Source organism: Priapulus caudatus, unplaced genomic scaffold, assembly GCF_000485595.1.
Source record: "Priapulus caudatus unplaced genomic scaffold, Priapulus_caudatus-5.0.1 Scaffold66, whole genome shotgun sequence".
NCBI lineage: Eukaryota > Metazoa > Priapulida > Priapulimorpha > Priapulimorphida > Priapulidae > Priapulus > Priapulus caudatus.
In genome coordinates this window covers 353,725-364,302 of record NW_014577127.1, presented here as the reverse complement: position 1 = coordinate 364,302, position 10,578 = coordinate 353,725, and the positions used below count along the sequence as shown (strand labels likewise).

At 48.8% G+C, this 10,578-nt stretch overlaps 1 protein-coding gene across 3 annotated transcripts in view; it reads right to left on the bottom strand.

The window, feature by feature from the left end:
- The window catches only part of LOC106821268 (extracellular tyrosine-protein kinase PKDCC-like), an 8,308-nt gene extending 5,415 nt beyond the window's left edge, over positions 1-2,893 (bottom strand). The window contains exon 1 of one of the 3 annotated variants that reach the window (XM_014826003.1): positions 1,859-2,893. In XM_014826003.1, the coding sequence (XP_014681489.1) occupies positions 1,859-2,524 (666 nt within the window). In that variant the 5' untranslated portion in view covers positions 2,525-2,893. Of the gene's footprint in view, positions 1-287; positions 357-1,380; positions 1,459-1,858 lie in introns of those variants that run through there. The other 2 variants (XM_014826004.1, XM_014826005.1) reach the window with 2 other exon arrangements.
- Between the last annotated feature and the right edge of the window lie 7,685 nt (positions 2,894-10,578).

Below are 10,578 nucleotides of genomic sequence, written 5' to 3'. Positions count from 1 at the left end.
ACCCTAACCCTAACCCTAACCCTAACCCTAACCCTAACCCTAACCCTAACCCTAGAAACAACTCTCTTTTACGAATGGAAGGATCAATTTCGTGCAGGGGGTGAAAGCAACATAAAATATTAGCAAAATGGGAAACTGGCGAAGTGGGAAAATGGCGAAACGGGAATAAACCGAAATAACACTGGAGGGGCGGGGTAGAATATAGGACAGATGCAGTTTTCATTCTCGGAATGAAATTGTAAACAAGTTGAAGGGAGAATAGGCTATTACCAAGCAGGCTACCTTACCTGGTGGTGTGCGCCTTTAGCTACTAAGTTTAGCTAATTGTGTGCTTACTACAGACATCACATCAGTATTGAGCTCAGCAACGCACGCATGTAACTATAACTGACCATGCAAGCATTGGCCATATTGGACAAGACGATAATGGGTGCCAGTGTATACATAATATATACATATTGGCTCAAACATTTCCATACGGAGGAGGGGGAAGCACATTCTAGAAATCGGTGGTCTCCATCTTGTTCAGAATGATTTTTATTGCCCAGCAAACTACTAAGGTTATATAGCAGGTACAGCTAGTGCTAGTGGCAGTCCAGACTACGATACAAAGCTGAGTTTATATTACGCAGATATTATTAAAATCATGATGAAATCACTGCCACTAAACACCTTGGTTTACGACCGTCTGTAAATTGGTACTAAGTGATCTGGTGTAGTTATAGCTCCGCGTAGTTATGCTGCACTTTACGAGGCGTACAGTAGCGCCTGTGAACGCGCAGACGGGAGTCTGACAGGTTTATCACGCCGTAAATCATCTGGAACTGTCAGCACGCGTACATGCAAGCTACATAACAGCCCGCCTGCATGTACGTGCATTTAGCAGCAATGCCTTTCCCACATGCACCCGCTTCGTATGCGAAAGACATGAAGGAGAAAGGCATAACATGTCGGCATTACCACATCGAAATTTAGCTGCGCAAAAATGAACAAAATATAGTGCGTATAACAGGACATAACGGATACGTATAATATATGAGAGTATTTGCGATTGTGGGGGAACAGAGATTGTGGGAGTATGAGGAACATGTAGTGCACTGGTCGTAAGTTTTTACAAACTGATAAATGTGAAGGTCCGCCCAGACTAAAACAATTTTAACATATATTTCCGTACTACGATCCAATTAGCCTACGCATAAACTCATATAGGTTTTATGCTTCGGATGCAAACTGCCCAGGTGATACGCAACCCTCCCCTCCCAGTCCCTGTGCAGAGTGTGGCGGTGCCAACGTCTAATTTAAAATGTAAAATGTACAATGAGTGTTCACCCGACGCAATCGTTGGAGAGGGTCAATACACATGTCTTACATACAACTCACCGAGCAAACAGACACGGGTGCAGCAAGTGCTACTGTTTGTACATGTGGTTCCGATTTTGGACTCAGCCCCGGCGGCGTGGGTGTTTAACAACTAGCTGACAATACTGCCGTAATGAGCGAGGCGGTTCTGTCAGCCAACTGTAAAGCTTGTTAGGCAGGTTTATGGTTTTACTCAAGGCATGGTAACGAGTACCGATGGGAGGGGCGTGCACTGTCTTGCGACAGAGCGAGTGGGTTGTCTAATTAAAAACACATTAATCATTGAATCGAATGAGACTTAATCGTACTCGACCACTAAATATATTTCCTATATATATATAATGTCATTTAATGAGGATCATCGGCGAAAAACTGCATCAAAGCAGGTCGCACGTCGGCGACACCTACTAACAGTATTACATTCATGACAATGCCACATTAATTGTTATTCATCGAACATTGCATGTGCGTGGGTCTACACGATAATTAAAATAAGTACCTTTAGAATATTTGTGTGAATCAGGCTGCGTAGTAGAGCAATCTCCTTAATAATCTTAGCAGCTGATTTTCCGTAACACTCTTCTAGTGATTCGTGCATCTCCTGCTGACATGTCACTATATCATGACCGCCGAAGTCCACGATCTTGACCGCCACTGCTCTACCGTTATGATTGCCGCGATAGACAGCTTTCGTCCAGCCAGCAGCAATAAACGACATGTCAGTGATGTCTCCGATATCATCGCATTTCAAATCTAACTTTAGATTCGAGCGAAGAGCGTGTGGCAGATCTATAATACTGGCAAGTGAAATGTTTCTTAAATGGCGGAAAGGCACGTAAACGCGGCTAGTATGAGAGTCGTTCGTGTCGTCCATTAGCCGCCTAAGCTTCGCTTCGTGGTCAGCAAAATAGCTGACGTGATCGCGTAGACGCCATTCGCTTCCAGCCAAATAAAAAATGTCCGCCCGCTGACTCAGTCGAACGTCTAGTGACTGTTTCATTATGTTCGTCCGCTGATCGCGTTCATTCAAAACACTGTCGTATTGGGTGTGCCTGCTATCCAACACCGACTTCAGGAGGTAGATGTTCCCCAGAAGGAACACGACAGATAGTCCTCCGAGTAAGCAGGACAATGGAACCGAGTGAATTCCACGCCGGTATGACATCAGAGATTGTGATGCTCGTCCAATGTATCCGTTAGTAACATATCGCTCATACACCACAACTGTACAGCTGAAATTGCATCTCCACGCAATGAGCTACTGTTTGCCTCTGTTTTGCATCAGCTACGTACAGCTACCCTACGCTGCCTACGCTGCCTACGCTGCCTACGCGCAGAGCCTGCGCAGTGGCGTGAATAGTCCCGGTGTCACATCAAGAAAGTTGTTCCGCGTGCTTTTCAGTGTGTAGTAGCAGCCTCCATGCTGGTATACCATGCAGCTGCATTCATAGCTGACATGATCAGTGAAGCGTACGCGTATATCAACTTTTCTGATAGCGAGCTGGGCACTCACGGACAAAGGTCGATCCCATCAGAAATGGTGGTACACGTGCCTGATAGTAGGAATTGCAGCCTCGATGTTGGCAGCAGTCTCTTGAAATCGTAGCAGCACATATACTAACCTCGTTGATAGCTCGCTCACGCACACAGAATTTGCTATGAAATATGGCAGGCAGCGCTGGCCTCAAGGTATAGTGGTGACCAACTTTTCTGATAGCTCACGCTCGCAGACTTTGCTATGACATAAGGTAGGCAGCTCTGGCCACCAGCCCTAACCCTAATGACATGTCCATATCATCATGATACAGCCCTGTCTAGCATCTCACCATCTCTTCTCGCCCATATCATCATGATACAGCCCTGCCCATCATCCCACCATTTTTCACATGGGTCATTTCTGTATCTGTAGGATAGCGCAGGCTCCCGCACAGAGGAAATATATCGCCTCACACTATTCCCCAAATGCAATCACTAGAAACAACACACCTCTTCGCTCTAAGTGATGAATAATAATAGAACGCCGCAGGTAATCACTATACACCACTCCCGTAGCGTCCGAGTACACTAATGACTCGAGGGCCGATCTGCCATGGTTATTCCCCAGGTATGATCTCGGCTCTCACCCTTTTCGTAGCAAGTCCAGTTTTCGCCTAGCTCCCACACCCTATTCCAGCGCCACTTCCCCTCTCTACCTTCCACCGACCTACCTTCACCCCGCCGAGCGCCTTCGCGAACCGCAACTCTAAGGTACGACATTACTTGTATTCGATTACGCGCCACGCGGCGCGAGTTACGACGCGGAGACATCTGTATAGTATCGTATGATTGTGTTTGATTAGAGTGAAATAGACGCACGAGCAGTAGTTTTAATAATACTGTGTTTCTGTTATCTATCGACGCAACCTGGCGCTACCCTCAAAACGGGTGCCACTACGGCACCTTCTAAACTCAGAACCTGGTAACGGGAAACTGAAAGCCTTCCTTAGACATCTCACACCAAAGTATTAGAACGTGACACAGCATTGGCAGCGAGACAAATTGTCTTGAGTGACAGTCTATCCTCATATAAGAAGGATTTGTAAAGTGTCAACCAACAACAATTATTGGTTTACTTTACGACAACAATGACTTTAGAGAAGAAACAGCTGGTGCAGGTACTACTCAAACTGCATGCAGTGCCCCCTTCGTACAACTCAAGATACGATCTAGATTGAACCAGAGCTCGTGAATTGAGCCAGAGCGAGAGCGCCATCTGTCGTGGAGTTTGGGGACTCTGCGAATCCTCTTGAGATTGAACACGTTCACTTTCCGCAGCGTGGAAAGTTGCACAGCGTGTGCGGATGCAAAATCCCTCGATCTGGGTCGTGTGGAAAATATCACACATGTTTGATATTTTCTTCCACGTGTGGAAGTTTGAACAACGTGTGCAGGGTGTCTGCATGTGTAAATGTCCACGCCGCCTCTATGTAACCGACCAATAAGCCAGTTCGTAGTTAGCCAAGGGGTTGTGTGACGTCACAGGTCACTGGGTCATTTGTGACATAAATCGATGAAATCTCGAGTGCGGCGTGCGCTCTCGATTCAGTACGCATATATGTACATGTATTCTGTGTACGTGTACACGCACGCATGTGTACGTGCACACACGTACGCACGCACGCACGTGTACGTGCACACGCACGTACGCACGCACCTGTACGTGCACACGCACGCACGCAAGCACTCTTACGTGCACACGCACGCACGCCCGCACGTGTACGTGCACACGCACGCACGTGTACATGTCACGCACGCACGCAAGCACGCACGCACGCACGAACAAACGTGTACGTTCACACACACGTACGCACGTGTACACGCACGCGCGCACGCATGTGTACGTGCACACGCACGCACACACGCACGTGTACGTGCACACGCACGCACGAACGCACGCACGTGTACGTGCACACATGCAGGGGCGTAGCTACGAGAGGGCCTGGGGGGGCACGTGCCCACCCCCACAAATTTTCTGTGCCCCCCCCAGGTGCCCCCCACTGAAAATTCATGCTTGATGAAAAAAAAATTGAATTAAAAACAATTCCGTTAGAACAGTACAATACAAAGAAAAGTAATATATTGTGCCCCCCCTCCCACGAATGTAAGGCCCCCCAGTGCCCCCCCCCCCCCGCTGAAAAAATCCTAGCTACGCCACTGCGTGCACACGCACGCACGCACGCACACACACACGCACGTATACGTGCACACGCACGCACGCACGCACGTGTACGTGCACTTGCACGCATACCCGGGCCTTATGCAAATCATCTGGGCGCTTGCGTCGCTGGGTGAAATTAACGTTATAAAATAGAATAAAAATGTTGTAAAAATATGTAAATATGCAGTTAAAGTATAACAAAGCTTATAATTGACGAAAAATTGGCATAATTTCACCGCGATAAAAATAAAAATAATTATTTATGAGTACGATGGCGAACCGTAGACGTAACTCTCGACGCCTCTCGTACGTCTATACATGTTATATATGTATAGTGTAGCGACATCGTACCAGTCTATTACCACAGTGTCAGGAACGTGGCAGTTCGGCCATCGCGTAAACAAACGGTTTACACGGTTTACAAGTTGCATTTACGTGTGAGACATGATAATTCAGCTGCAACCGAGCTAAATCATATTGGATACAGTTGTCACCAACATTTTCAGAGCCTGTGAAGGTGTCTTACCGCAACTATACGAGTCGAAAGCCATTCTACTGGATTCGACTACAGGCTTCGACCCAGAATCCACGGCGAAGCCAGGCAAGGCCACGGCTGCGTGATATATAAGGACCGCCTGGAGCAACTGAAGGGTGCCCTTCATTCTACCAGACGACCAGGACACGACCGACGTAAGGATCAAAACCTTACATCTGGCGCAGTCGACAGGATATGTAGTGTTGTGAACTGGTTCGTCGAGTACGTAGAGTGGAGGCCCTGGACACAGCTGTACAGCAAGCTAAGTACCTGTTCCAGTATGCATATCGTATCGTGTTCGTTGATAGCTAGGGATAAACTATTGTGTATGGCGCACGTAGCGTACAATAGTAGACTGCATATTCTTTCGACTTGCATCGCGCATGTCGTTAGGGCAGACCTGCTGTAAAGCTACAGTAGGTCTGTCAGCCTGAGGGTCAAGCCCGCGTGTTTGTCGCTCAGACTCGAGTATTCCCTTTACTCAACACCTCCGTCGTGTTTGAGCGTTGTTGTTTTTGCAGTCAGTCGCATGGGGTGGCGAATTAGCTTTCAACTGTTACTAACGATAGATAGAGCGATAGTACGATAGTTGTTCAGTAGGTGGCGCAGTGAAGCAGGTTACAGTAGTATTATGAGTCGTGTATTTTCGTGATTTTGGCGTATTTTTGAGCATTTATTTTCGCGTTAGGCCGTGTTACAGACATTGCATTTCAGGGTATTGATTTGCCTTTCATGGTTGCGCATTTTGGGGTCTTCTCCCGCTATAGAATTTTGTTGATATATAACAAGAAGTGGTTACATTTCGTTTTTTTTGTTGTTTATTTGAACGAGATAAAACAGTACTTAACATAACGGTGAATGGTAAGCCAACTTTGGTTGTGACGTGATTTTGCGGAGAGCAAGTCGGGTTGCATCAGCCGTTTATGTGAGTACTGATTTATACGAGCTATAATGCCTACTAAGAGGGGGGTGAAGGAATCCTCGGATGAGGAGCAGGCTGGGGGGGCAGTTGCTCTTTCACCAGAAATGCAGGCCATGATGGGGTTCATGCAGCAACAACAACATCAACTTCTGACAGAGTTACTTGCAGATCGAGGTGCGGACGCTAGGCATAGAGAGTCGGGGTCGTCAGTGTATAAGTTAGTGGGCATGCATAAACTGACACAGGAGGATGACATTGACTGTTACTTGCAGACATTTGAAAGACTATGTATTGCGCAGAGCAAGCCTAGAGATCGGTGGACGGATATTCTAGAGCCATTACTATGTCGGCGGCGAGTCAGAAATGCCTATTTCGGTTAGCAGATGACGTCAGACAGAACTTCTGAACTAGGGCAGCGGCTATACTCGCAGCATACAATCTACTACAGAGACATATGAAGTTAAGTTTTAAAAATCAGCCAAAGAAATTTCTAGATGGAAGAACCTTTCAGGAATTTGCCGGGGCGTTTTACAAACCTATTTTCGATAGGGCCTAAAAACCCCTCAGGATTTGCTGCGACTATGCACAGTTTACGGGGTTTTGGAGACTGTACTGATTGATCAGTTTATTCTAAACATACGGAATGATGATCTCCCGACACCACTTACGACAAACTTGAAGTAAGTTATCTGTAGCTCATGCGTGGACAAATTGCAGACAACTTTATGCACTGTTGACGCAGGAGATCGCAGATATCATATTTGTAATGTAATTCCATACGGGTCCAGGGTGGCCTTAGTTCAAGTTGGAGGTAGAAGTCCCGCGTCCTCTGCAGTCCCGACCCGACGCGCGTTCGAGACAGACCTGCGTTTAGCGGCACTTAGCCGCAGTAACTTAGGCAAGCTATAACGTCATATGTTACTGTAATATGCCGGTCACTTTACAGAAAAGATTGCCCGTCATTAGAAGTTGCTGGGTGGGAACGTACGCAGCCTTACACGCGCCAATCAGTGAGATTCGTGCACGGCTCCCCCCTGCGGCATGCCGGCTGAGCTTGACGGGGGTATTCACCGCGAACTCTGATTAAGATTGCAATGGCGTGAGAAATTCGTAACACAGCGTAGATAGACACTCGGGGCGTCGGGTTTCGCCTGATCAGCCTCTTCTCTGCCGTTTAAAGGCCCTTCGGGAAAGAAGCCTTCGCAATCGATTCTTATTTTTATGGAACGATCTCTTGAAAGGGTGTTTTTGCGTAGCGCTACGTGGCTATGCTGGGCTCATCGCAGCTCGATTCGCGTCTCGTGAGCGCGATTTTTCACACCGTTTTTGCGTGGCGTTAGATGAATTACCGTTGAGTTGACTACTGCGGCATTGATTTCTCGTAATCTGTCAGGCCTAGTGTTAGACTTATCCGCAAGTCGTACTATGTCAGGCCTTTGTTAGACTCGTTCACCAGTGATCCAATTTCCGGTGCGTGCAGATGCACTACGCGTTGCTGGATGAGATAGTTAAACATACACCGCCTCATCTAGAGGCGTATTGATCGCTGGATGCGGGTATACGATGAAGCTATGCGGCGTTCTGCCCTCGTTTGAGTCCACATGGGATATGCCCCCCTTCGCCGGTCAGTTTAATTGAGACTCCCCCCGTGGATACGTACGCCTGAGGAGACTCCCCCCGTGGAGTACGCTGAGACTCCCCCCGTGGAGTCGCTGAGACTCCCCCCGTGGAGCTACGCTGAGACTCCCCACCGTGAGTAAGTGTATTAGACTCCCAACGTTTGGAGTGTGTGAGGACTCCCCCCGTTGTGAGTACGCTGAGACTCCCCCCGTGGATGAGTACGCTTGAGACTCCACCGTGGAGTGTATTGAGGACTCCCACCCGTGAGTGTATGCAGACTCCCCCGTGGAGTAACGCGGATGACTCCCCCGTGCGAAGTGTGTTGCAGACTCCCCCGGGGAGTGTGGTTGCAGACTTCCCGCGTGGAGTGTATGTGGAGACTCCCCCCGTGGCAGTGTGCTTGAGACTCGCCCCGTGAGTGTGTTGAGACTCCCCCGTGGAGTTTGTATTGCAGACTCCCCCGTGGAGCTGTGTTGAGACTCCCCCCTTGGAGTGTGTGAGACTCCCCCCGTGGAGTGTGTGAGACTTCCCCCGCTGGAGTGTAATTGCAGACTCCCCCCGCTGGATGTGTTGAGAATACCCCCGGCGGAATGTATTGGCAGACTCCCCCGTGGAGTACGTTGAGAACTCCCCCTGTGGATGTTGTTTTGTGGTTAACTCCCCCTGCGGAGTTTGCTGGTAATCCCCCCGCTCGAGTTATGTGGTAACTTCCCCGCGAAGTTGTGTGTACTTCCCGCCCGAAAGTTTGTCGGTGACTCCCCCGCGGAGTTGTGGTATACTTCCCCCGCCCGAAGTTTGTGCTAACTTCTCCCCGCGATGTTTGCTGGTAACTCCCCCCGCGGAAGTTCTGTTGCGTAAGCTTCCCCCGCGGAGTTTGTTGAGACTCCCCCGTCCCCCCCTGGAGTTTGTGGTGACTCCCCTGGCGAGTAGTTGTATTGGAACTCCCCTCCCGGCAGTTGTGGAGACTCCCCCGTTGGAGCTGCGTCGAGACTCCCTGCGGAGTTGGTTGCGAACTCCCCTGCCGGAGTTGTTTGGGACTCCCCCGGCGGAGCTTGGCTTGGGACTTCCCCCGCGGGAGTTTAGATGGGCCTCTTTTCCACGTGAGGCGGCTTAGTTCGGGCGATCCCCCGTTTGGTGTTTGATACTGTCATGGGGACACTGGCGGCGCCTTCTCCGCCCGGCAAGCCATTGGGTAGTTAAAGGTATTATTATCGTCGTACGTTGCTGGGAATTTTTCTAAGCCGTAAGTTGGTGTTCGTATTTTGACCTCCCCGGTTAGGGGGGGACGGAGAGAGGTTACACCGCGTTTCGCAACCCGCCTGTACAAAGCGGAAAAAGGCCCAAGCAACGATCGCAATCCGCCGTCAGTGTAAATACGTCCGGAGTGAAATACATAACTCGGCAGGGCGAAGAGCCAAAAATATCCTGCCAGTTATACACAAACGATTGCTGTTGCGCGCTTTATAGCCAACGGTAGCGGCAGCACATAACCAATGCTACTGTGCAGGTGTACGTAGTGCATGCTAGCAGTGTGATTATGATCGGCCTTACAGACAACTCCCGGGACTCTGCTTCAATAGGACGGTGAGAATGTAAGGTGTCTACGGCAACTAGTACGAGTCGAAGCCATTCTACTGGATTCGACTACAGGCCTTCGCCAGGAATCCAGTGCAAGCAGGCAAGGCCACGGACTGCCGCTGATATATAAGGACCGCCTGGGAGCAACTGAGGTGCTCATTCTTACCAGACGACCAGAGACACCGACCGACGTAAGATCAAACCTTTACAGCCTGTGAATGAGTGTGGCACTCGTAATAATAACGTGTCGTGGGTAAGTGGTGACTGTATAACTGTACTACTGCTGAGTGCCGGGATGATTAGGCGCTCTAGTGTTCCCCCAGCGTACTGCCGCGAACGTACCCTGGTCGTCGTCCGGCTTATATACCGGAACGTATACCCTGCGTCTACTAAATACTACTCAGTACTATCTAGTATGCCGGAACCGTTACTCGCCTACCCTAACGAGTCTTAGGGAGTCGCCTACGCCTACTCCCTAACCCTATAGAGTCGACTATACTATAGTCTATACCCTAACCCTAACCCTAACACTAACCCTAACCATATCAGCTAGCCATAGTTCCAGGTTACGTTCCGGTATACCGGACCGTACCCAGGGTACGTTCCGGCAGTACCCTGGGGGACATAGACCCTATCAGTATCAGCTGTACGCCTAGCTACTACTAGTACCAGGAGTAAGATAATATTCTATATTATCTTACTCCTGCTAGTACTACCACGAGTAAGATAATAATATAGGATCCTATATTATCTTACTCCTGCTAGTACTAGTACTAGTACAGACTGTAGTACTAGTAGTACTAGTAGTACTACTACTACCAGGAGTAAGATAATATAGGTTTATCTACCCTATATTATCTATACCCT